The sequence below is a fragment of the Diceros bicornis genome, chromosome 2 (genome assembly GCF_020826845.1).
Source record: "Diceros bicornis minor isolate mBicDic1 chromosome 2, mDicBic1.mat.cur, whole genome shotgun sequence".
In the NCBI taxonomy this organism is placed as follows: domain Eukaryota; kingdom Metazoa; phylum Chordata; class Mammalia; order Perissodactyla; family Rhinocerotidae; genus Diceros; species Diceros bicornis.
In genome coordinates, this window is record NC_080741.1 from 54282858 (window position 1) to 54309653 (window position 26796).

The window sequence follows — 26796 nt, forward strand, 5'->3', positions numbered from 1 at the left end:
GGATCCATCCTGAGAGGTAGGAAGACGTGCACCATGTTGTTGTCAGGCCCCCTTGGGTGGATGGGGTAACTGACCCTCTGTGGGGAAGGGATGAGCCCAGGCCTATCTTACAAGGCCCACGTCTCTGAGGGGCACCTGAAACTTGTGGTGTCCATCTCTCCTCAGTCCGCACCTGGGGAGTTCTCCTCCTTTTTCACCTTTCCCCCCTCCTCTCTCATCTTTGCCTTGGGTCTGCCAGTGCCCTCTGCTTGTGGGGCAGGTTTTGGCCTTGGTGATGACCTCTAGGGTGGGCGCTCCCCTCCTCGGGCCGGGGCATCCCATCCTGCTGAGAAGGAGCAGAGGCTGGATGCTCCCCTACCTGGTTTTCTTGTGCAGGTGGCATAACTGGCGCCCCCAGGAGATCTGGGTCACCTTGAGGGAGGAACTCAGGCTGCAAAAAGAAATGCAGCCGCTCCTGGCTGGGCAGCGTGATTTTGGACATGTGGGCATTTTGATGATGGTTAAAGAATGTCCATTTCTGGTGTTTCTGAGGAATGAAGCTCAACCCAGGATTGAGCAGGACTCTAATCAGTAACCAAAAATAGCCAAGACAGGTCGGCTCCGAGTCTGCTGACTACATGCACAATAATGAATGTGGTTGGGTGGCGCCCAGGGCCCTCTGCCTCTCTCCAGCTGTCACAACCCTGCTGGGAAGGGAGTGTAATCAGACCTATTTCCATAGTTAATATTTAATTTCACAGCCCCAAACACATGCTGCTAAACACAGCAATTCTGTCTCCATAAATACCGGATGACGCATGTGCAGGTGAGGCCGGGCGGATGCCCCTTGCTCGTGTGAGTTCCACTGCCCTCCTCACACCTACCTTCACTCTCTTTGGTGGCAGTGTTAATGCCCACCATCCACGTGCACCGCCCTAGTGAAGCGAGGGATCTGAGCGGGCAAGAGCGGCTGCTCTCTTTATTTGTAAGAGCAAATAAAATGTATTTTATTTGCTTTGCTGCCCATGAGTTCAGACCTTGGGCAGGGAGAACGTGGAACTCCTCGGCCTGTGTTCTCAGCTACAGTGTGATTACTTCCTCCATCACAGATGGTTGTGCAGAGCAAACAAGATGATAGCTGTACGTGGACCCATTTTCAAAACTGATAGGCACCACCTGAGTGAGAGGGATGGTGCTTTTCCTTTTCTGGCTCTGAGCCCCTGGCCCCTGCCATCTGATCCTAGGAGGGTCCTAGAGGTTGTGCGGACAAGAGAAGCCCATCCTCCTTAGCGCACTGTTGAATTCGGCCCCTGTGTGGGGGACGGAGGTTGGCTGTCTGACGGCTGTGTCCTATATAGGCAACTCGAGGAGGCCCCAGCACGCCCCACAGTGCGCGTGGGGCCTGCCAGACCAGGACTGGTTGTCTGTCTTGTTCCTCTCCCTTGAGCAGTGGCCTGCCAAGGGCTCAGCCTGGTCTTCGTGCACTTTTAGAGCAGGGCCCTCTAAAACAGAACCCAGTTTCTGCAGCTTCATGTGCAGCCCCAGGATGCCTGGGAGGTCTCCCCCAAGGCTGGTCCCTGCAGTTTTCCAATACAGGAATTAGGGGTGTGTGGAGTTTTGCTGGGGCATGAGAAATGCTCTGTGAGCTTAGAAAGCAGAGGTCAAGAAAGGAGCTGTTGGAGTGAGTTGGCCACCCGGTTGCAAACTATCGCCAAGGCTCCCAGAGCAGCTTCCACGCACCGTGCCAGCACCTGTGAGGGTGGAGGTGTTTCCACGGGGAGGCCTCTGGCCTGTGCCTGGGGACCCAGAATCCAGGCTGACCTCCTGGGCCTGGTGCCCCATGAAGCCCCAAGCTCTGAATCTCTTGTCATGATTCAGCCTGTGTATAAGCTTCTATCCAGAGTGGCTGTTAACAGGACAGCCACGTTCTTTAAAGTTAGAAGTGTTCTTTTTTGTTGGTTTTGTCTTTGGTGCTAGAGAAGCTGGGTCTTTCCCAACGAGAGAATTTGCTTGTTACCTGGTTGAGCTGATAGGGCAGCTAGCAAGGTACTCCCTTTAAGATGGGTGTAAACACGGGAGCACCAGCAAGATACCGCGGCCCCCAAGGTGAGAACAGGGCAGTCAGCAAGTGTCTGTGGGATTCTAGAATGACAGCTTGTACTTGACCTGAAATGCTGCTTTCCCAGGGCCGGGAACTAGGGCCGGGGGCTTCGCGTCAGAACAGCTGCCCTCTGGCTGCCTTCAGCTCCTCCCCTTGTGAAGAGGCACGGCATTTACAAGAAACCAGCTTGCACTTTTTAAAAACATCCCTCAGTTGGGTTTCTTTTTCATCCTCCCTTCCAAAGCTCTGAGATCTCACTACCAAATGCTTTTTCTTGGACGTACCACCTGGGGTCCCTGCTGAATGTCCAGTGGACTGCCCTGGCTCCCAGAGCCCCAGAGTCCTGACAGAGAACTTCTTTAACAACCACACTGTGTGCTTTAACTCCTCAGCCCACCGGAGGTCCTCCTTCAACTTCGAGTGCCTGCGCAGGCAGAGCAGCCAGGAGGAGGTCCCGCCATCCCCCGCCTTCCCCCACCGCACGGCCCTGCCTCTGCACCTGATGCAGCAACAGGTGAGCTGGCCCACCTGGCCTTTCCCCCAGGGCCCGAGGGGCACCCTGCATGGGACCCACCCTCAGGACACCGCCTTCCCCTGGCTGCCAGCACTAGAAGGGAAGGAAAGAACCTTCACATACCCTCGGGTTCAATCCTGTAACAACAATAGATACTATCATGAGCCCCATTTTATGGATAAGCAGACATCAGAGAGGGCAGGTGACATGCTCGAGCTCACACAGGAGGTGAGTGACCAAGTTGGCATTTGAATCCAAGGCTGCCAGCTTCCAGAGCTGGCTCTCAGCCTCAGTCCACAGTCTTCTCCCCCACATGCCTCCAGCACTGAAGACCACCTGGGACCACTCAGCTGACCCTGAACAATCAGCGCTGCCCCTTACCTGCTCTGAGAGGCCATTCCTTCATTAGAACATGTTTATGGAGCTGTCTCGAGGCAGGGCCCCATGGTCACGAGGGTGGGTGGACCTCCCCTCTGCCTGCAATGGCAGTCTGGTCCAGGGAGAAGGACCCGTACACAGCGAGGGCGGCTGGACAGGAGGGAGTGCAGACTGGAGCCCACTCACCAGGGCTTTGCCTCAAGGACAAGATAGGGTGCTTTTTCTTTCTGAAGAGAGCACGTCAGAGATCTGTCCACTTGTGTATGTGTTGGTGGCGGGGGGAGGCAGGGAGAGCTCCATCCTACAGGGCCCCCAGCCTGTAAATCTGCTGAGCCAGCTCTCCCAGCTGGTTTCTTACCCTGAGCGTCCTTAGCTTGCACTAACCACATTTCAGATTTTCTGCTCACATCTCTCTGCGAATGTTTTACTTCTCTGCCTTCAGTTTTTACGTTAATTTTTACTTGTGTCCTGTTTTATCATGGAAGAAGGACAACCCTTGGGAAGGTCCAGGCCATCAGATACCATGAACCAAGCAGTCTTGGCAGTCTACACAGGCACGAGCCTGAAGACGGTCTTCTTTCTGCTGCTCTGCCCCAACGAGGCCCAGATCTGCCTGTCTGCACTGCCTCCTCGGGAGGTCGTGGCTCCCGACTTGGCCACGGGCCTGTGCTGTTCACAAGACCGGGCCTCAGTGTCCCTCTGTGCAGTGGGATGCCAGGGCAGACCTACCATGGTGCAGCTGTAGGTGGAAGGAGCAGGGCTGTGCCCAGAGCTTCAGAACAGACCAAATGCTGGCCATGTGACGAGTTGCTCTAGTGAAGAGAACCAGCTGTGTTCCCTACCAGTGCTGAGGATCGCTAGTTTGCCCTGAAAGTACTTTTGTATTTAAACCCAGAGTGAACTGGGTGGTATGTTCATACACCACAGCTTGTACATCTTCCCTGAGTCTTTAACGTTCTAAAGCAATTTCATGAATTAGCAACTGTTTCCTACTTGGGAACAGTCTTTGGAAATACATTATGGATTTGGGGAAAAAGAAAATACAGTCTGCTAGAAAGCCAAATTTTTACTGCTAATACATCTAATTTACTCACTGTGCTCATGTCCTTTTCAAGTCCTCGTCTGAGGCTGCCCCTGTGAAACAGTGCCTCACGCTTGGTCTGTTCTGAGGGGGCCTGAGGCCTGGACCTCTGAGGACCTCTGGTCTCCCCACTTGCCCTTTCTCCTCAGATCATGGCAGTTGCAGGCCTAGATTCAACTAAAGCCCAGAAGTACTCGCCGAGCCACTCAACCAGGTCATGGGCCACCCCTCCAGCGACCCCCCCGTACCGGGACTGGACGCTGTGCTACACCCCCCTGATCCAGGTCGAGCGGTCGGAGGCCCTGGACCAGGTCAACGGCAGCCTGCCGTCCCTGCATCGCAGCTCGTGGTACACGGATGAGCCTGGCATCTCCTATCGGACTTTCACACCAGCCAGCCTGACTGTCCCCAGCAGCTTCCGCAACAAAAACAGTGACAAGCAGAGGAGCGCAGACAGCTTGGTGGAGGCTGTGAGTATAGCTCACTGAGTATGCCACAGGAGGGCAGGCTCCAGGCACAGCAGAGGTGGAACTGTGGAGAACCTCGCTCAGGAGGACTGGGTGGTGGTTCTGCAGGTGGGTGGGCTCCAGAGCCAGGGGGCATCACTTTGAATCTGGACTCTGCCCACTTGTTAGAAGCAAGGATGGTACTTAAAGTTCGAATATAAAACACTGCCACTGCCAAGTCTCATGAATCAGCTGTGCCTAGGATTATGGGTGCTGTTCCTGCAAATATTACCGGTTTATACTAAAAGATTTTTCCCCAATGGGTTTCACTCTTGTTGGGCCATGTGTAGTTTTTGAGCTCCATGACATTTTCAAAGCCAAAGCCATTTACATTTACGTGTAGTTATGTACAAGGTCTAGCAAACCTGATTGGCTGAGTCCCAAAAGCCCATCATGCAGTTAATGCTCGAGGTGGTTTTTCTGTCATTTTTCCCCTGGCAAAGCCTTATTACGCATTCATACCATGGATCCTCTTTCCTGTACAGGTCCTGATATCCGAAGGCTTAGGACGGTATGCAAGGGACCCAAAGTTCGTGTCGGCGACAAAACACGAAATCGCCGATGCCTGTGACCTAACCATCGACGAGATGGAGAGTGCAGCCAGCAACCTGCTTAACGGGAACGTGCATCCCCGGGCCAATGGGGACGTGGGCTCTGGCGCACACCGGCAGGACTATGAGCTCCAGGACTTCGGGCCGGGCTACAGTGACGAAGAGCCGGACCCCGGGAGAGATGAGGAGGACCTGGCAGATGAAATGATATGCATCACTACCCTGTAGCCCCCAGGAGGGGCGGACTGACTCTGGCCTCAGGTGGGGCGCCGGAGGGCCAGGGAAAAAGTGCCTCGTAGTTAGGAAAGTTTAGGCACTAGTGTGGAGTCCATGTTCAATTAGACTTTTGTACAAGTGATGTCATGCCTCAAGGAAGCCATAAACCTGGTAGGGAACAGCCGTGCACACGTGTCCAGCCCCAGCTGCGGGAAAGGGCAGGTCCAGCCCTCTCAGAGGACCGGCGAGGAGGTCGGACGAGCCCCGCCCGCTCGTCCAGAGCGCGCCTGGGGCACTCACCCACGCCCACCCGCCTGCAAGCACGGTGGGGAAGGTTACAGGTGATGACGATCACCATACCTGTGTCATTACCTCAGCCATCGGTCTAGCATATCAGACATTCACTGGGCCCAGCATATCCATTTTTACACCCTTTCCCCCAAAATACACTGCTTCCTGGTTCCTGTTTAGCTGTTTTGAAATACAGTGTGTAAGTCAGGAGCTACCTACCAGCCGTCATCCTGAAAGGGAGCAGAACCCTTCTGTTACGTGACGCCAGTTTACATGAGAGAGCATCGCTCCGACGGTCAGTGTCTGACCGTCAGGCTAAGGGCAATCGTAAACTGGAATAATAATGCACTCGCACCCAGGTAAACTTAGATACGCTAGTTTGTTTAAAAATTATAGATTTACTGTACATGACTTGTAATATACTATAATTTGTATTTGTAAAGAGATGGTCTATATTTTGTAATTATTGTACCGTATTTGAACTGCAGCAATATCCATGGGTCCTAATAATTGTAGTTCCCCACTGAAATCTAGAAATTATTAGTATTTTTACTTGGGCTATCCAGAAGTAGAAGAAATAGAGCCAATTCTCATTTAGTCAGTGAAAATCTTTTGGGGGTACAATTTTAAGTTCAAAAGAACTTGACACTACAGAGATTTTTCTAAAATATTTTGAGTCACTATAAGCCTATCGTTACACAAGGTATACCAGATGACTCTTCGCGGTCTTGTCTTTGGGTGCAAGTTCTATGATTTGATATTGTACCTTTTGATCCACCATGGGTTGCAACTGTCTTTTTTCCTCTGCTAACCCTCTGAAAAGTTCATGACAAAGGAGGTCAAGCTGGTTGCTCTGACCCTATGGCATTCACAGTCCTGGTTTTCTCAGCTGCCCCCACAGGACATGTTTGCATTTCTGGTGCAGAAACCATCGCAAAGATGAATGAAGTCCCTTTGCTCTTATCCCCTGGGGACTAGGAGTGCTGGAGAAGGGGCGGGGGGACGGAGGGAGCAAAGTGAAGATCTGCAGGATTAGAATGTCGGGGTCTGTACAAATCGTATTGCTGCCTTTTTATAAAACATTTGCTGTACTCTGTGTTCTCTCTGAGGGCTTTTATATGCAATTGAATGAGGGCTGAAGTTTTCACTAGAATGCACTCACATGCTGATTGTACTTCCCGATGGAAACCCACTTTTGGATCATTAGACTTGTCAAGGCTTCCTTTTCTGTCCACAGAATTATGCCGACTTTATCAAGGTACCTTGGCAGGGATTCCCTGCAGTCAAAAAGACAGGTAGCAATTTTGGGTTCAAAATTTTTAAATGTTACATAGACAACGTGTTAATTTTTTTTTTTTTTGTAAATAACAACACTTTGTTATCAAGACCTTACAGACCTCTTCTTAAGACATTCTTACTCCAGATCCAAGCAAAAACACTTCAAGGTTTGTAAATGACTCTTTCCTGACGTAAATTCTTTTTTATTAAAATGCAAAATGTTCTTCAGAATAAAACTGTGTAATAATTTTATTGTCTTTGGGAGCTCTCCTTGCAAAGAGCTGGTGTTTGCTAGTCAGAGCTTTAGAAGGGGCGGGCACTCTTGAGGGCAGTTCTGTAATTATGTAGATTTCTTCTTACCTTCCTGGCTCCTTTGGTGCTGATGGTAACTTCATACCAGCTGCAGAGAGCACTATTTCTCCTAAAGGGCTAACCCACTGTCGCCTCATCTCGGACTGTGTTTCTCCGTTGGGTGTGGGTCTTACTGTGTGGCTTCACACCATCAGTCCAGCATCGCCCGACCAGGACTGAAGTTTCTGGTATGGGCGATGATCTTTGCCAGTCAGTACCTAAAAACTGGATTTTTACGGGCTGCACCACTCCTCATATCTGTCTGCTTTAAGCCTGCTGCAACCTCGCATCTAACATTAAATTTTTCTTTGTAAGAAAAATCTGAAGTTGTAGAGCATGATTTTTTCTTTGTTTTAGAAAAGTTTTAAGATTAAATGTCTTTCCTTTTTGGCTCCCATCCCACCTCCTAAAAAAAATTATTTTGTTGTGTCCCCAGGAGCAGTGCATTTAGTGTCATTAACCTTGTGTTTCTCGTAATATCACAAAATGGAAGTAGGAGCTCTGATTTAACTATCAGCGAGCAAGAGCCTCGTTAATAACCGTCTCTGTGATTTCCATCCAGACAGCTCGGCCAGGTCGCGCTTCCCAGCTCTAGTCCAACATGTTTCAGAATCAGCCCCAGGCCAGGAAGGGCAGGTTGTGGAGGCCCTGGAAGCTTCTCGGTGCACAGTATAGGCTTTACCTGCTTGACAAACCCACTTTATTTATTGCTGATCCCACGCTTGTGAAAGAAACCAGGGCAGTTTAGTTTATTTGATGTTTGATTTTTATGGTCTAAAGTAACTAACTTTGCCAATTGCCTGTTTTCCTACAAAGGATCTTATTGTTATGGTGGGTGGTCGATTTGTTCTAAAAGTTGGTTAGCGATAGAACTGTCATCAAGCACAGAGCTCTGGCTTCTTTATGAGCCTACCCAACTCAAAAATGGACTCCAGGGGCCAGCCCCATGGCATAGTGGTCAAGTTCGCGTGCTCCGCTTTGGCGACCTGGGGTTCGTGGGTTTGGATCCTGGGTGCAGACCTACACGCCACTCATCAGGCCATGCTGTGGTGGCATCCCACATACATACAAAATAGAGGAAGACTGGCACAGATGTTAGCTCAGTGACAATTTTTCTCAAGCAAAGAGAGGAAGATTGGCAAGAGATGTTAGCTCGGCAACAGATGTTAGCTCAGGGCCAATCTGCTGCACCAAAAAAAAAGAAATGGACTCCAGCTACACTTTAATTTGTTGAAAAAGTTTTTATTTTTCTAAAATATATTCCTCCTCTACTGGGGATTTGGGAGAGCAGGCAAGAGTGAGGAGCAGGCCTGGGGCCCTTGCTTCCAACGTGGGAACAACTGAGAGAGTGGTCTTGAGGACACCCTGTAGGGGTGGGATGATGGCAGGTGAGATGGGAGACTGCCTGGGTCTCAAGACAAGGCCAGTGGTGAGGGTGAGTGTTTTCCTGAATTTTAAGAGAAAAGGATCTAGGTATTAGAGGTGATGTTAGGTCGGTCAGTGGAAATATGAAACAACCTTTGGGCAGAGGAATGTGGTTTGTCTGGAGAGAAGAATCTATTTTTGAATTTATGGAAATGGTGGTTCCTGAAGCAGAAACGCTGTCTGTAAAGGCGCCAGACCTGCTGCTTGTGGGACCCGCCATCTCCCGGTCATGCTGCAGTCAGGCTGCTCCTACACCTGCATGTTCTGTCCCTTCTTCTACCAGGAAGAACCTTCTGCTGATGGGGCAGCTTAAACGCAGGCTTCTTCAGAGGGGTCAGTGCTCCTCAGAGCTGTTCACTAGGTACATGCACAGCCTTCTGTTATGCCTTTTCAACCATTTTTTGAAAAATGCATTCTTCTGGTTTTTAGGTATCACAAGCTTTTTGCTAAGGGGCTTAAATGACAGAGTCTGCCCGATTCCTTGAGAGGCCGAGTGCTGGCCTGGTCTCTGTGTTCCCCATGGGCCGCCTGTGGCTCATCCTCCCTAACTCGAGTCGGCACTTTGCTCCCCTCTCTGGCTTCCTCAGCCAACTGCCCTCTTTCTGAGGTCGAAGGTTCCCTCGTGATGGTGGGACTTTCAGACAGCCCCCTTGTTATGGCACGAGCCACTGCTCCACTCTGCTCAGAAGGCCACCGCACTCACCTGTCAGGGCTCGTGAGGAACTGCTTCTTATCAGAATATTCTGTCCTATGTCTGAACCCCAAAAGCACAGTTTTCCATTTTACCTTCTGTGGGTCCTGATCTATAACACTGACGGTCTTCTCTTTTGAAACTTATTGCTGTGCATGGCTAAATCATGTGATCATATGGAACAAGGCCCTGTAAGCAAGAGTGGGAGACGGGCCTGGATGTCATCAAGCCGAACAGGGACAGGCTCCTCCTATCGCATGTCATTTTGCTTATCTTACGTTACAGCCACAGTAGCAAATCAGCCATTGCCTCAGAGGCTGAGGACACCAGAGAACACAGAGATGTCAGAGCTGAATGGCTGTGTCACCTGCCATACCACACCAGAGAAGGTCAGCATAGTCACGGTCGCCTGGGACCCCCCCCCCCAACTTGTTACTTCTTGGCCCTCAGAGGAGTGGGGCTGGCACCTGCACTTGTCTGCTGTTCCTCTGCCCCTGCAGGCGGCTCCAGGAACCAGAGAATGATGGCTGTGGATCACGGCTGTGGGGCATTTCTTCCTCTCTAGAAGAAATAAATCTCTTGGCAGTTTAGAATTTTCTTTCTTGACTCTCCCTTGGAATAGAAAATAAAGCAAGATACAGGTAAGATCAAACAAGAGTTGCTTAAAATTTTTAAAGGAAGGAGAGGTGTGATGGTTTTCTTCTTTTCACCTCCCTGGAAGGTCTTCCTCAGAAACATAAGTTGTGGCTGTTAGGCCTCCAAGCCACTTCAGTCCACTCTGATCCTGGGTGAAGCTGACCCTCATTCTGGGCCCAGCCTGGCAGGTTCCCACGTAGCAATTCTTTGCTTCCCTGCCATAGATGGTAGCTTTGGATGGCTTCAGAAAAATCAATACAAAATGCATTTAGTTTTCATTACCTCGTCGGAACAGTGTGGATAAGGCATCTCAGTTCAAAAATAAGTTACTGGGTTATATTATTGAATTATAAGAAGTTTAAAGATCAAGAGCTACTTGTAACTGTTTTTCCCCACAAAACTCAAATCTTTTGCCAATTTATTTTTCTTTCACTCAACTACATTTTCACAGGCTCAGGGTGCCTAGTTTTACTTGACTGCTTTCTCTGTCAGTCTTGGCTCCACCCTGGTCTGTTCCCACGGACGTCTGAAGAATAGGAATTAGCCAGCCTTGTCCACTGCTGAGTCATTTCCCCAGTCTGAGAGGAAAGTGTCCTCTCGGGCTGGCTGCTTTGGCATGGAGTGGCGGTCTGGTATGTGGGCTTTGCTCTGGGTTTCCAGGTTTCCTGGTAACAAGAAAATCTTTCAAAATGCTAAATTATGAAATCTATGATAGCGAAGAGTCCCTCCAGACTCTTCTCTCCTTGAACAAGGTCCAGAAATCCTCTCATTGGGCTGATCGTGTTTAATAAGAACCAGAGCATCGGCAAGGTGGACTGCAAGGCCCTCAGGGTGACGCAACTGAGCACCAGTTCCTGCCTCACTCTGGGAGTGAAATCGGGAAGCGGAAGAGAAAGGAGAAGGCTGTGTTTCTTTCAGCGGGCAGCTTTCCCCTCTGAACAGGGACGCTGGAGGCTTCTGCACACGCTGAGCTGACTGTGCGACTCGTGGTCTCAGCTACAGCTTGCAGCCTGAGATGGAGGACGCCCCCCTTGGAGAACCAGTGCAGGTCTAGCCAGCACCCAGCCTCGGTGCACAGCACCCCTGCTCTGTGAGGGGCTGGCCTTCAGAGGGAGGCCTGGGAAGGAACCACCTTCCTTGAGTCCGACCAGGATCCAGGAAGGCAGCAGGACCCTGGGTTGGAGAGCACCATGAACACAAGACAAGAACATGGCAGGAGTTAATCATCCTCCCCCGCTGGCCTCCTGCCCCTCTGCCATCCCTCCAGGAGGCAGGGAGGAGGAGCAGCAACCAGAATACTGGCCTTCCCCAAAGGGCCCACAGGGAAATGCTGGAGAAAGGAACCTGATTCACTGACCAGCACTATTGGTCTCATTTCTTAAGAAATTATCCAATTCTCAACCACCGAATCCTAACGTTCTAGATAGTTTCAGGAAAGAGCATTTGGAGCAAGGGCTCTACTGGTCCTCTTAGCCTGTCAGGGGGCTTCTCAGGCAGTGACTACCTCAACGCTGGGTGGCCAGGGTCCTGGGCTTGTAGACGGGGACATCCTTGTCCCAGAGTGCAGGCTGCCCCTTAATGATGTCGGCTGCTTTCTCTGCGATCATGATGGTGGGGGCATTCAGGTTGCCGCTGACGACACTGGGCATGATGGAGGCATCGACCACCCGTAGGTTTTCCACTCCAAGCACCCTGGTCTGCGGATCCACCACAGCAGTGGGATCGGAGGGCTGGCCCATCTTACATGTGCACGAGGGGTGGTAGGCGCTGTCCGCTTTCGCCCGCACAAAGGCGTCTATCTCTTTATCTGACTGGACGTGGCTTCCTGGCTGGAGCTCTTTTCCCCGGAATGGTGCCAGGGCTTTCTGTGCAAAAATTTCTCTGGTCAGCTTCACACACCGACGGAAGTCCTCAATATCAGTTTCTGTCGAGGAAAAGAAACAGGTGAGACTCCACCTCTTACGATGCTGGCCTTGCTGGAAGATTCTCAGAATGGAGAGGCTCAACAAGCTGCCCCAGGGGACACAATTCAGGGACATGGAGGTCTGAGCCACCAGGTTGCTTGTCACCTACCCACAGATGGTTACACTGCAACCAAGCAGGGGCTCATGGAGCCCAAACAGGCACCATCCTGGATGGACACAGCCTGCCCCAGAGGCCCTAGGTTTAAATCGGGGATCTGAATTTTATCTGTAAACTGGGGATGAGAATACAAGCCCTGCCTCTGCCACAGTGTGGCCGTGAGTGCCCCATGAGTCACTGCTGGGCACAACCTATGTGATAAGGCATGCTCATATTTATTTATTTATTTTTTTTGGTGAAGAAGATCAGCCCTGAGCCAACATCCGATGCCAATCCTCCTCTTTTTATGCTGCGGAAGATTGGCCCTGGGCTAACATCCGTGCCCATCTTCCTCTACTTTATATGGGACGCCGCCACAGCACGGCTTGCCAAGTGGTGCATCAGTGCGCGCCTGGCATCCGAACCTGCAAACCCCGGGCCGCCGCAGCGGAGCACGCCCACTTAACCACTTGCACCACCGGGCCAGCACTGTGGCATGCTCATTTTTGCTGCACACAAAGAGGCAGGCCCGGGAATACAATTCACTTTTAGAGGATGCTCACAGTAATGGCAGGAAAAACGCTCCGTGAGCTGTATGTACACAGCGACATCTCCTTGAACCTCTTGGTAGATTGTTCTGAAAGCTTCAAATCTCCCCCATTGTGTAAAATGACATCTCAGGGTTACTTCAGATGACCCAGGCCACCACATAGCGGCATGTGCAAGTTTACAGCTAGAATGGTGGGGCAGAGGGAGGACAGAGAGTGACTCTATCTCAGAAAATGTGGTCAGGGACAAACATGAACCCCATAAAGGCCTTCACTCAATCAATGGCCCAGCAAGCCCAGGCCTGGGGAAGACAGGTGACTGGAGAATTACCTGTTGACAGGTAGTTGGGCTGGATCACAGGGTGGTCCTGGGGGTTGGCACTTCTCAGTTTGAGCCAGCCCACACTCGTGCCCCTCATGGTCCCCACATGCACCTAGAAGAACCCAGAAGAAGCAGTGACCTGCATCAGCCCCCCAACTGAGAGGCCCTGGGTTTCCTGAGGGATGGGACTCTATATCCAAAGTCAGTTCAGAGCAGATCCATTTCAGTATTTGCGTCTTACCCGCTACCCTTCCACAAGTGATCAAAAACCCCCTCAATGAATCACTCCTGCCTCCCGGCTTTATACCTGATTGTCCAAAACTTTCAGGGGCTGGCAATCCCCGGGCAGAGTCAGCCTCATTTGTCCATTTCTTGTGCTCAGGACCTAGCGCACATGCCCTGAGCTAGGAGCGGGTCTCACCTTTCCAGGTACCATGCCAACTGTCTCACTCCACTCTGGCTCCCCGGTTCCTCTCCCCACTCAGGCACAGGCTCTGGGCCCCCTCCCTGAAGGCCTTGCTGCAGCAGGAGAATGTGGCCTGCCAAGAAGATGAGACTATCTGCTCACCTGGTAGGCCTCCTGCTGGGTGGGGACCCGCCCATGGTCGATCACTTGGGACGGCAGGAAGTGGAACTGGATGTCCGGGTGGGGGACCCCAGGTTGGCTCCGGATGAACCCACCTGTTTCCAGATGGGCCGTGGCTCCATCCCCTGAGGATCAGAAGGAGATGAGGCAGAAGAGCAAGTCAGGGTGTGGCAGGTAAGCCGGCCTCCTCTCTCCTGGGCAGCTCCTCCTCCTCTTCCTGGCCTCTATTCTGGGGCCTGGACCCAAGTCCTCGACTCTGTCCTCTCTGCCCGAGGTGGGCTCACCCAGTACCACGGCTTTTGATACCAGCTACATGCCAAGGGTCTTCAGCTTTGCCCTCTCCCTCGACTCCACTGCTTCCAACTCATCTCTGAGACCTGATGTCCCACGGGCATCCTGACCCTCACCCAGCCCAGCCTCCACCCCCCGACTCTTCCTTTCACACAAGGCTGAAGTCAGAAACTCAAGCTGTCCCTGCCTCCTCCCTCTTCCTTATCACCCACCATGCGGCCCATCGGAAAGTCTCACCAATTTCAGCTCCAAAATCGACATGAACCCATCTACCTGGCATTACCACCCCTACCTCGGTCCAAGCCCAGATCACCTCTTACCTGGTGGCTCCAGTGGCCTCCTTGCTGGTGCTCCCACCTACCTGTGCCTCCTGCAGCCCACCCTTCACACACAACCAGCCCTCATGATCCAGCTCAGGCCCTCTTCCATCCCACCTCCCACTACTGCTTCCTCCTCAATGTGCTGCAGTCTCCCCAGCCCAACATATTAGTTCTTCAAACCCACCAGATGCCTAGCCCCAGGGCCTTTGCACATATCCTTCCTGCTTCTCAGATCCTCTGCCACCATCCTCTAGTTGAATTAGCATTCTGATCTTTCTTTCACTGTACTTAAAACTTAGCATGTTTACTTGATTTCTTTCCATTGTCCCCACTAAAGTGAAAACTCCCCGAGGGAACCTGCCTTATTGGCACTTCTCACCATCTAGCACAGCACACAGTAGGTGTGCGAGAAATACATGCTGAGTGAGCAGGATTTCAAAGCCCCATTTCCTGGCCACACTCAGTACTCTGAGACTCAGCTTGAGAACAAATGGAAAATGCTGAGCAATGGGTGCTGTATCTGCAGTGTAGTACCAAGTGCCTTTCTGCGTCTTTTCTCCTGGCTCCTTGGACCCCCGATGGTGTCCAGCACAAGGCCATCACTGTCCATCTCTAAGGAAGAGCAGCACCTAGCGCCTGAGGACCCAGGCAGGTGCTGTGCTGTTGCGTCTGGTCCTGACACCAGCCCGTTAGGCAGGAACTGTGTCTCCCCCTTTTGCAGATGAGAAAACAGAGGCTCAAAGAGCTGAGGTAAATAGCAAAGCTCAGCTTCGAACCAGCAACCTGGGGCCAGAGCCCTTGCTTTGCACCTCAGGAACAAGGCTGCGCTACCCACAGACCATCTCTACCACGGTCATGGATGAGCACGCCCACCTGTGAACTTCCAGAGCCACTCCAGACCAATCCGGACCTTTCTCCAGGGCTTCTGTGCCGAGTGGAGGGTGATAGGGTAGGTGCACGCCTGCTGGATGTATATCTCCAGGTGGTCCTGCAGGTTCTGGCCGACCCCTGAAACGGGAAGGAGTGGTGAGGAAAAATGGCTACCAAAGGGGGCTTAGCTGGCCTCTCAACATCCCCCTGGTTTTGAAAACTTCTCCCCATCCACTTATCTGGCAGGCCAGTGCCTGATCATTCCCCAGGTCTCAGCTTAAAGGTCACTTCCCAGGGACACCATTCCCACACTCCCCACCAAGTCCGGCCCTCTTAGATGCCACCAAAGCCACCTGCCCTTGTCACTCCAGGACAACACCTGTAACCATCCAGGTGCCTTCCTGCTACAGTAGCACCCTCCATGAGGGCAGGGCCCCCGCCTGCAGCAGGCACCGCTCGCAGAGCCGTTGCTGAATGGCTGACGGCAGATGGACTGCCAGCCTCACCCTCACCCCTGGCCTGAGGAAGGAGGCAAGCAGGCCCCGTTGTGCTGTGCAGACGCTGCGTGAGGTCATCCAAGGTCAAGGGGACACTGGGCAGGTAACTGTCATAGACCTTCACAGCACCTTCAAAGACTTTTTATGAAGCCTCAGTGCAAAAAGGCGCAGGCCTCCAGGAGCTTGGGTTATAAGAGACGGCAAGAGAGCCAGGGCCAGGCCCTGAAAGGCATCAAAGACAGTTTATAAAAAGTTTTAGGCCTGGGAGAATTGTCTTAACATGAAAAGCATGCTCTGGAGCACTGAGTTGGCATCTTTAACGTCAAGGCAGCTGGTGAGTTCTGAGGATGGAAAACACAAAGGCCTGGACCCCTCTCTCCATAGAGCTGCCCTGGTGACCCTCCCGAGCCTGGCCCAGAGGGCTTTACGGGCAGATGCTCCCTGCTAGAGGGGCCTTGCCTCTCAATGAGATAGGATGGCTGGCGCAGAGAGGAAAATAGCACGAAGACTTGGGGTCCCCAGGGGGCAGGACTGTCCAGTGAGGCACAGGGGAACTTCAGGCTCATGGGAAGAATGTGACAGTTCCAAGGAGCACTGACTCCTGTCCCCTCCCCACTCCATGCTAATACAATACAATAAACCATTTTATTTAGCATAGACGCCCTCTGGGGAGCAGTGGGGAAGGGGGCTCACCAGGGAGGTGGCACACCACCGGGATGCCCAGTTTCTTGAGCTCATCTGCATTGCCGACGCCTGAGAGCATGAGCAGCTGTGGCGAGTTGATGGCGCCTCCACTCAGAATCACCTCCTCGCTGGCGTAAGCCTGGAAGAGGCAGAGGGCCATGCAAGTCACACTTCCCTTCCCGAAAAGCCAGACAGAACCCTCAGAATGTGGCCTTGGCGTGACGTACCCAAGTGGTGGGCAGAGATCCTGCTCACAGGCCCAAGAGTGAGGAAGAGGATGCTCAGGGTGCATGCTGATGCTGCTGAAAGCACCCCACACATGCAGCTACGGTATGCGGTCATTACTAAAGCGTGGCTCTTACTCTGATACACTCTGCAACAGCCAGACAGTAACGATGGTCTTAACAAAACAAGACTGTAGAGCTTAAAGGAAAAAAATGATAAAAGGTACTCCAAGAGAGGCTTAAATAAAGCAAGCAGTGAGCCGGATCTTCACCTGGGATGCGGAACAATGCTCGCACACCGCTGGGGGGACAGCGCAGGGCAGAAATACGGAGTATGATCACATTTATGGTTTCTAAAGCCTTAGTATAAACCTATCAATTTCTGAAAAGGTGTGGAAGGCACTGAGGGGCTGCTCTGAGGCAGGGAGGGGCAGACGAGGCTCACAGGGGCACTCACTCACAGCTAGGGCACCACAGCCTCTCTGCAGTGGCTGGACGGGGGGCTTCCTCACCTCCACAGGCCACTGCCTCCTGCGAGGCCCTAGGGACAGTCTTTCAGGCCATTGCCACCAGCTGCTCACTCCTTGGCACAGTGCTGATGGGGACGAGAGCATGACTCCTGCCCACACCGAGCACAACTGCCGGGGTCCCTGCCCACCTCCTTCCTTTTGTGAGCTGCCTGGCCCCGCCGTAATTCGCTCACCCTGTGGCTCTGGCCATTCTTGACGTACTCCACGCCCACTGCACGGGTGCCTTCAAACAGCACCTTGCTCACAAACGTCTGGGCCTCAGCGGTGAGGTTTGGGCGGCTCAGCACCGGGTGCAGGTACGCGCAGGCCGTGCTCCAGCGCTTGCCTGCAGGACAGAGCAAGGGTGTCAGGCGCAGCCCCTGCCCGTTCCCCCGGCACCTACCTGTGCAGGGGAAAGAGGGAAGGCGCTGCAGCAAGAGGGAATTTGTCCTTCCCCTGACCGTGCAAGCTCTGCCTTCAAAGTAAGGCTGAGCCCAAAAGACCCTGCCCAACTGAGACCCACATATACCTAGGGGTCCCTGGATGCGGGTGAAAAAATAGCCTTCACCCTTGACAGGATGACAGAGACCAGAAGCGGCTGATAAAAGGGGGTGAGAACCCTGTGGAGGCAAGCAGGAGGCTTGGGTCCCCCTGGCCTTGCCTCTCTCCTGCTGTGAGCAAGGCCCTTCTCTGCTCTGTGCCTCAGTTTCCTCATCTATAAGTCTTGAAGAGGACTTTGGACTCTTTGCTCAGAGACCTGACCCTCCATTATCCACACCAACTGGGGCCAGAGGCCCAGAGAATGCCCAAGGTGTTGCCAACTCCTAGGCACTTTTCATTGGCTCTGGGTTGTATTCTGTGGCCTGTAGGGGGTGCCATATGTCCCACCCCCTCCACCTCATACCTGGCGAGTTTATCCACACTTGCTGACCATGATGGGGTCAGGAGGGATGGGGCTGTGATAGACAGTAGTTCTCTTTCTTTAAAAAAAGGAGGACCCAGAGAGGTGGGGGATGGGGGCCTTACGCTACCTTCGTGGATGGTCATGTCCATCCAGCCGAAGCCTTCTTGCTGGAAGCCGTTCATGTCCTCGGTGAGGGGGTAGCCGGCCTGCTGTGCTGCCTCCAGGAATGCCCGGTGCAGCGGATGGTTGGTCTTGCCCCGGGACACACGCAGCGGGCCTTCACCGCCGCGGTACATGCTGGCACCCAGCTCGTGGCCCTGGGCCTTGCGGAAGTAGGGCAGGCAGTGTGCATAGTCCCAGCCTGCGGCACCTTCTCGGTGCCAGCGGTCATAGTCCTCAGCGTGCCCGCGGATGTAGACCATGGCGTTGAGGGACGAGGAGCCTCCCCAGACCCGGCCCCGCGGCCAGTACAGCACGCGGCCGTCCAGGCCTGGCTGCGGCTCCGTGTGGTAGTACCAGTTGTACCTGTCATCGCACAGGTTGGCCACAAGGGCTGCGGGCATGTGGATCTTCCACAAGAGCCGCTTGCTCCCTGCATACGTGTCCTTGGGCCCAGCCTCTAGCAGCAGCACACGCTTGTCAGAGTCCTCCGTGAGCCGTCTGGCCAGCACACAGCCCGCGGAGCCGGCACCCACCACCACATGGCTGTACTCGTCCCTACTCCGGGAGCCCGCACTGGCCAGAGCATGGATGCCCAGGGGCCACTGCTGTCCCAGGGCTCCCCATGGGCCTACACGCTGTCGCCTCCAGCCTCGCAGGACGCACCACATGCTTCCAGCCCAAGTCCTCTTATCCACGGAAGGGAATGTGATGATTCACTTTTCCTAAAACAGGAAAATGTTAACTTGGCATGCACATACAGAATCAGTCCAAAGCTAGGGCAGCCACGCTGGTGCCACAAAGGTCTCCTTGTAGGCTCACCATGTGTCTGCCCAGGGCTGGGTAGGGCAGGCGTGGCTGGCATGTCCCTGCCCTGGGGAACTAGGAGGAGGGAGCAGAGGTACAAACAAATACCAGTACTGCAAGATCTATGCCAGGACTGACATGCACAGAAGAGAGGCCCCTCCCCAAACTTGGGGAGTCCCCAGAAAGGCTTCTCTGTGACATCTGTGCAGGAACCTGGAGGCTGGGCAGGAGTCTCTCTGCTGGAAAGCAGGGGAGGTAAGGGCTTTCCAGGCTTGCACTCATCCCTCATCCATTCAAGACAGTTGCTGGGCCCCTACCATGTGCCAGCCACCACTTCATCTCTAGCAATGCACAGAGAAAAAGATATCTGCCCTCAAAACTGATGGTCTGGGGCTTGGGAGACAGACAAGACTTAACTAACTGAAGGAAGGCCAGGGTGAGAGGCTCAAGACTGCAGAACTCAAAGCCTTTGACCTGAGGGCCATCAGGTGCACCAGAGGGCTTTTCAGCTGGGGATGGAGTCAGAGCTACAGTCTTCAAAGATCACTCTGTAGGGTGCTGAAGTTTTAACAAAGAAACGCCAATAGTTTTGGAGGGTCCTTTCCTAACAATGTTCAAATCAGTCCCAACATGCTCGGTGCACAGAGGTGGAAAAGAACCAGGATATTCCATCAAGACCTCCACTGACACAAGAACATCTGAGAAAGCCCCACCCATGAGGCTCAGGCACACAAGGCCTGCCCAAGACTGAGGCTGCATGAAGAGAACTGCGAAACCTCAAGAAAACCCTGACAAATCCCCCCACCCCTTCCATGAGTCTACACCAAGTAACAACAGCAGCCTATCAATGGAGGCAGGCTAAGAGGTAAGAGTGCAGAGAAAGATTCCTGCTTCCCACTCACTCCCCATTCATGCAGGCACAGGAGAAAGAGGCAGCCAGGTTCTCCTGAAGGCTAAGTCTGAAGCAGGAACACTGAGAAGAACCTTCCAGTGCTCCAGGCCCCATACTAGCACAAGGCAGCAGCAACTGACCACTTAACTCCCAACTAGGTTGACTCAACACTCCGCACTAATGACCTGACCTGATAGAATAAAATGACCTGATAGAATAAAAGGCATGCCCTTTTCTAGACATAAAATCTATTTACCTTAATCTCTACTATCCTGTTACACACAGGGTGCAGCATTCAATAAAAAAATAAGAAACACAACAAAGCAAGAAAAATAAATGACTCATCAAGAGATAAAGTAGTTAACAAAACTAGACCAAGGCACAACCCATCCAGATGTTAGAACTATCAAACAAAGATTTTAAAATAACCAAGTTTAACATTTTAAAAGATTTAGTTGAAAAGGTGGACAACATGTTGACCAGACAGGCAATTTCAGCAAAAAGTTGGAAACTATTAGAAAAAAGAGACAAACAGAAATGCTAAAAATAAAAAAAAATCAGAGATGAATAATTTGTTTGGATATAGCAGAAAAAAGAATACGGGAAACCAAAAATTAGATTAATAGAAATTATCCAAATGGAAATATAAAGAGAAGAAAGAGTGAAAGAGAGAGAGAACAGAACAACTGAGAGCTATGGGATGATATCAAACTATCTAAAGTACAGATAATTGGAGTCCCAGAAAGAGGAGAGGGATAAAAGGAAAAACGGGGAGGAGCAGAGAGAAGGGGCAAAGGGAGAAAGGGAGAAAGGGAGAGAAGGATAGAGAGAGAACAGGGGAGAAAAGATATTTGAAGAGATAATTCCTGAGACTTTTCTGAAATTAATTCCAAAGACAAAACATCACAGATTCAAGAAGCTTAGAGCGTCCCAAGAAGGATTAATACAAAGAAAAACACATCTAGGTATGTCATAGCAAATTGCTGACATCCCAAGAGAAAATCATCAAGGTAGCCAGCCAAAAAAAGAAACATTATGTACAGAAGAATAAACATAAGAGTGACAGCAAACTTCTCATCAGAAAACATGCAATCCAGAAGATAATCGAGTGACAACTTTAAAGTACTGAAAGGGGAAAAAACAAATAAAAACTAGTAAACTTAGAACTCTCTATACCCAGTGAATATATTTTTCAAATATGAAAGAGAAATAAAGACATCTTCAGAGAAACAAAAGCTGAGAGAATTTATTGCCAGTGGACCTGCACTGCAAGATATGTTCAAGTTCTTCAAGCAAAAAGAGTATGATACCAGATGGAAATTTCAGTCTATACAATGAAATGAAGAGCAATGGAAACAGTAAAAATTTTGGTTGTATTAGTTTCTTATGGCTGCGTTAACAAATTACCATAAACTTCGTGGCTTAAAACAACACAAATTTATTCTCTTACAGTTCTGGAGGCCAGAAATCTGAAATCAGTTTCACTGGGCTAGTCAAGATGTTGGCAAGGCTGGTACCTTCTAGAAGCTCCCTAGGAGGGAATCCATTTCCTGGCCTTTTCTAAATTCTTGGGGCCACCTGCATTCCTTGGCTAGTAACCTTTTCCTTGCTACACTCCAACCTCTTGCTTCTGTCATCACATCTCCTACTACTATAGTAGCATCTCATTCTATTAGGATATTTGTGATTACATCATTGGGACTACCTGGATAATCCAGGATAATCTCTCCATCTCAAGATTGTTAATCTCATCTGCAAAGTCCCTTTTGCCATATAAGGTAACAGTATTCACAGACTCTAGGGTTAGAACATGGATATAATCGGGGGGGGGGGGGGCGGGGCGTGGGGAACACTGGTAAACTTACCACAGTGGGTAAGTATACTTTCTTCCCTTATTTTTTAAAAAATTATTTTATTGAGGTCATATTGATTTATAACATTGTGTAATTTCAGATGTACATTATTATATATAAGTTTCTGTATAGACTGCATCTTGCTCACCCCCAACAGTCTAGTTTTTATCCGTCACTATACATATGTGCCCCTTTACCCCTTTTGCCCTCCCCCCTTCCCCTCTGCTAACTACTAATCTGTTCTCCTTATCCATGTGTTTGTTTATCTTCCACATAGGAGTGAAATCATATGGTGTCTGTCTTTCTCTGTCTGGCTTATTTCACTTAATATAACACCCTCAAGGTCCATCCATGTTGTTGCAAATGAGATGTTTTGTCTTTTTTTATGGCTGAATGTATTCCATTATACATATATATCACATCTTCTTTATCCATTCATCAGTTGATGAGCACTTGGGTTGCTTCCACATCTTGGCTATTGCGAATAATGCTGCAATGAACACAGGGGTGCATAAATCTCTTTGTATTGTTGATTTCATATTCTTTGGATAAATACCTAGTTTTAAATTCAAATCTTGATTTGCATTTCCCTAATAATTAGTGATGTTGAACATCTTTTCATGTGCCTGTTGGTCATCTGCATATCTTCTTTAGAAAAATGTCTGTTCAGATCCTCTGCCCATTTTTTGATCAGGTTGTTTGTTTTTTTGTTGTTGGGTTATAGGAGTTCTTTATATATTTTGGAGATTAACCCCTTGTCAGATATATGATTTGCAAATATTTTCTTCCAGTTGGTGGGTTGTCTTTTCATTTTGTTCATGGTTTCCTTTGCCTTGCAGAAACTTTTTAGTCGGATGTTGTCCCATTTGTTTATTTCTTCTTTTGTTTCCCTTGCCTAAGGAGACATAGTATTCAAAAAGGTACTGCTAAGACTGATGTCAAAGAGTGTACTGCTTATATTTTCCTCTAGAATTTTTATGGTTTCAGGTCTTATATACAAGTCTTTAATCCATTTTGAGTTAATTTTTGTATATGGTGTAAGATAATGGTCTACTTTCATTCTTTTGCATGTGGCTGTCCAGTTTTCCCAACACCATTTATTGAAGAGACTTTCCTTTCTCCATTGTATGTTCTAGGCTCCTTTGCTGAAGACTGGCTGTCCATAGATGCGTGGTTTTATTTCTGGGCTTTCAATTCTGTTCCATTGATCTGTGTGTCTGTTTTTGTGCCAGCACCAGGCTGTTTCGATTGCTATAGCTTTGTAGCATATTTTTTTTGTGTGTGTGAGGAAGATCAGCCCTGAGCTAACATCTGTGCTAATCCTCCTCTTTTTGCTGAGGAAGACCAGCTTTGAGCTAACATCTATTGCCCATCCTCCTCCTTTTTTTTCCCCAAAGCCCCAGTAGATAGTTGTATGTCATAGTTGCACATCCTTCTAGTTGCTGTATGTGGGACGTAGCCTCAGCATGGAGAAGCGGTGCGTCGGTGCGTGCCCGGGATCCAAACCCGGGCTGCCAGTAGCAGAGCATGTGCACTTAACTGCTAAGCCATGGGGCCGGCCCATGTAGCATATTTTTAAGTCAAGGATTTGTGATGCCTCCAGCTTTGTCCTTTTTTCTCAGGATTGCTTTGGCTATTAGGGGTCTTTTGTTGTTCCATTTAAATTTTATGATTCTTTGTTCTATTTCCATGAAGAATGTCATTGGGATTGGGATTGCATTGAGTCTGTAGCTTGCTTTAGGCAATACAGACATTTTAACTATGTTTATTCTTCTAATCCATGAGCATGGAATATCTTTCTATGTCTTTATGTTTTGCTCCATTTCTTTCAATAATATCTTACGGTTTTCAATGTATAGGTCTTTCACCTCCTTGGTTAAATTTATTCCTAGATATTTTATTCTTTTTGTTGTGATTGTAAATGAGATTGTATTCTTGACTTCTTATTCGTTCGTTATCAGTGTATAGAAATGCAACTGATTTTTGTAAGTTGATTTTGTACCCTACAACTTCGCTGTAGTTGTTGGTTATTTCTAATAGTTTTCTGATGGATTCTCTAGGGCTTCCTACATATAGAATCATGTCATCTGCAAACATCAAGAGTTTTACTTCTTCCTTTCCAATTTAGATACCTTTTATTTCTTTTTCTTGCCTAATTGCTCTGGCCAAAACGTCCAGTACTATGTTGAATAAGAGTGGCAAGAGTGGGCACCCTTGTCTTGTTCCTGTTCTCAGAGGGATGACTTTCAGTTTTTCACCGTTAAGTATGTTGGCCGTGGGTCTGTCATATATGACCTTTATTATGTTGAGGTACTTTCCTTCTATGCCCATTTTATTGAGAGTTTTTATCATAAATGGATGTTGAATCTTGTCAAATGCGTTCTCTTTGTCTATTGAGATGATCATGTGATTTTTATTCCTCATTTTGTTAATGTGGTGTATCACATTGATTGATTTCCAGATGTTGAACCATCCCTGAATCCCTGGTATAATCTCACTTGATCATGGTGTATGACTCTTTTAATGTATTGCTGTATTTGATTTGCTAATATTTTGCTGAGGATTTTTGCATCTATGTTCATCAGTGGTATTGGCCTATAATTTTCCTTTTTTGTGTTGTTTTTGGTTTTGGTATCAGGGTAATGTTGGCCTCATAGAATGAGTTAGGAAGCATCCCGTCTTCTTCAATTTTTTGGAATAGTTTGAGAAGGATAGGTATTAAATCTTCTTTGAATGTCTGGTAGAATTCTCTTGAGAAGCCATCCGGTCCTGGATGTTTGTTTTTTGGGAGGTTTTTGATTACTGTTTCAATCTCTTTACTTGTGATTGATCAATTCAGAGTCTCTATTTCTTCTTTTTTTTTTTATATCAGAACTTTTTTAATAGTGTATTTCAACTTTTTTTTTTTATTGATGTTTTAATGGTTTCTAACATTGTGAAATTTTGGGTTGTATATTTTTGTTTGTCCATCACCCCATATATAACTCCCTTCACCCCTTGTGCCCACCCCCCACCCCCACTGCCCGGGTAACCACAGTCCAGTTTTCCCTGTCCATGTGTTGGTTTATATTCCACATATGAGTGAGATCATACAGTGTTTGTCTTTCTCTTTCTGGCTTATTTCACTTAACATAATACGCTCCAGGCCCATCCATGTTGTTGCAAATGGGACGATTTTGTCTTTTTTATGGCTGAGTAGTATTCCATTGTATATATATACCACGTTTTCTTAATCCAATCGTCAGTCGAGGGACACTTAGGTTGCTTCCACTTCTTGGCTATGGTGAATAATGCTGCAATGAACATAGGGGTGCATAAGCCTCTTTGGATTGTTGATTTCAGGTGGGTTGGATAGATTCCCAGTAGTGGGATGGCTGGATCATAGGGCATCTCTATTTTTAATTCTTTGAGGAATCTCCATACCGTTTTCCATAGAGGCTGCACCAATTTGCATTCCTACCAGCTGTGTATGAGGGTTCCTGTTTCTCCACATCCTCTCCAACATTTGTTGTTTTTTGTCTTGGTGATTATAGCCATTCTAACGGGCATGAGGTGGTATCTTAGTGTTGTTTTGATTTGCATTTCCCTGATGATTAGTGATTCTGAGCATCTTTTCATGTGCCTGTTGGCCATCTGTATATCTTCCTTGGAGAAGTGTCTGTTCATTTCCTCTGCCCATTTTTTGATCGGGTTGTTTGTTTTTTTGTTGTTCAATTGTGTGAGTTCTTTGTATATTATGGAGATCAACGCCTTGTCAGATGTATGTTTTGCAAATATTCTCTCCCAGCTGGTTGGTTGTTTGTTCATCTTGATTCTGGTTTCATTTGTCTTATAAAAGCTCTTTAATCTGATAAAGTCCCACTTGTTTATTTTTTCTTTAGTTTCCCTAGTCTGGGTAGGCATGTCATCCGAAAAGATTCCTTTAAAACCAATGTCAAATAGTGTGTTGCCTATATTTTCTTCTATGAGTTTTATAGTTTCAGGTCTCACCTTCAGGTCTTTGATCCATTTTGAGTTAATTTTTGTGAATGGCGATAGCACATGGTCCACTTTCATTCTTTTGCATGTGGCTGTCCAGTTTTCCCAACACCATTTATTGAAGAAACTTTCCTTTCTCCATTGCATGTTCTTAGCACCTTTGTCGAACATTAGCTGTCCGTATATGTGGTGTTTTATTTCTGGGCTTTCAGTTCTGTTCCATTGATCTGTGTGTCTGTTTTTGTACCAGTACCATGCTGTTTTGATTACTATTGCTTTGTAGTATGTTTTGAAGTCAGGAATTGTGATGCCTCCTGCTTTGTTCTTTTTCTTTAGGATTTCTTTAGCTATTCGGGGTCTTTTGTTGCCCCATATAAATTTTAGTATTCTTTTTTCTATTTCTGTGAAGAATGTCATTGGGGTTCTGATTGGGATTGCATTGAATCTGTAGATTGCTTTAGGTAATATAGACATTTTAACTATGTTTATTCTTCCAATCCACGTGCATGGGATATCTTTCCATTTCTTTATGTCATCATGGATTTCCCTCAATAATGTCTTGTAGTTCTCATTGTATAGGTCCTTCACCTCCTTGGTAAGATTTATTCCTAGGTATTTTATTCTTTTTGATGCAATTGTAAATGGTATTATCTTTTTGAGCTCTCTTTCTGTTAGTTCATTATTAGCATATAGAAATGCAACTGATTTTGGTAGATTGATTTTGTACCCTGCAACTTTGCTGTAGTTGTTGATTGTTTCTAACAGTTTTCCAACAGATTCTTTAGGGTTTTCTATATATACAATCATGTCATCTGCAAATAGTGAGAGTTTCACTTCTTCGTTACCTATTTGGATTCCTTTTATTCCTTTTTCTTGCCGAATTGCTCTGGCCAAAACCTCCAGTACTATGTTGAACAGGAGTGGTGAGAGTGGGCAGCCCTGCCTCGTTCCTGTTCTCAGAGGAATGGCTTTCAGTCTTTCCCCGTTGAGTATGATGTTAGCTGTGGGTTTGTCATATATGGCCTTTATTATGTTGAGGTACTTTCCTTCTATTCCCATTTTATGGAGAGTTTTTATCATAAATGGATGTTGTATCTTGTCAAATGCCTTCTCTGTGTCTATTGAGACGATCATGTGGTTTTTATTCTTTGTTTTGTTGATGTGATGTATCACGTTGATTGATTTGCGGATGTTGAACCATCCCTGCGTCTCTGGTATAAATCCCACTTGATCATGGTGTATGATCTTTTTGATATATTGTTGTATTCGGTTTGCCAATATTTCGTTGAGGAT

At 48.8% G+C, this 26796-nt stretch overlaps 2 protein-coding genes across 7 annotated transcripts in view; one reads left to right on the forward strand and one right to left on the reverse strand.

Annotated features, from left to right (window-relative positions):
• CACNA1D (calcium voltage-gated channel subunit alpha1 D) overlaps positions 1 to 7144 on the forward strand; it is a 310124-nt gene extending 302980 nt beyond the window's left edge. For all 6 annotated transcript variants that reach the window (XM_058561224.1, XM_058561213.1, XM_058561234.1 and 3 more), the window contains 3 exons: positions 2473 to 2594; positions 4203 to 4523; positions 5045 to 7144. In XM_058561224.1, coding sequence (XP_058417207.1) covers positions 2473 to 2594; positions 4203 to 4523; positions 5045 to 5338 — 737 coding nt within the window. In that variant the 3' untranslated portion in view covers positions 5339 to 7144. The remainder of the gene's footprint in view (positions 1 to 2472; positions 2595 to 4202; positions 4524 to 5044) is intronic.
• Positions 7145 to 10375: 3231 nt separating this feature from the next.
• Positions 10376 to 18685, reverse strand: CHDH (choline dehydrogenase). The gene is made up of 7 exons (XM_058549752.1): positions 17942 to 18685; positions 17105 to 17256; positions 16187 to 16316; positions 15000 to 15134; positions 13498 to 13640; positions 12939 to 13041; positions 10376 to 11922 (listed from the first exon to the last, which is right to left on the reverse strand). Exons 1-7 carry the CDS (start codon positions 18642 to 18644, stop codon positions 11504 to 11506), a joined length of 1785 nt encoding a protein of 594 aa, XP_058405735.1. The 5' UTR covers positions 18645 to 18685; the 3' UTR covers positions 10376 to 11503.
• Positions 18686 to 26796: the final 8111 nt, after the last annotated feature.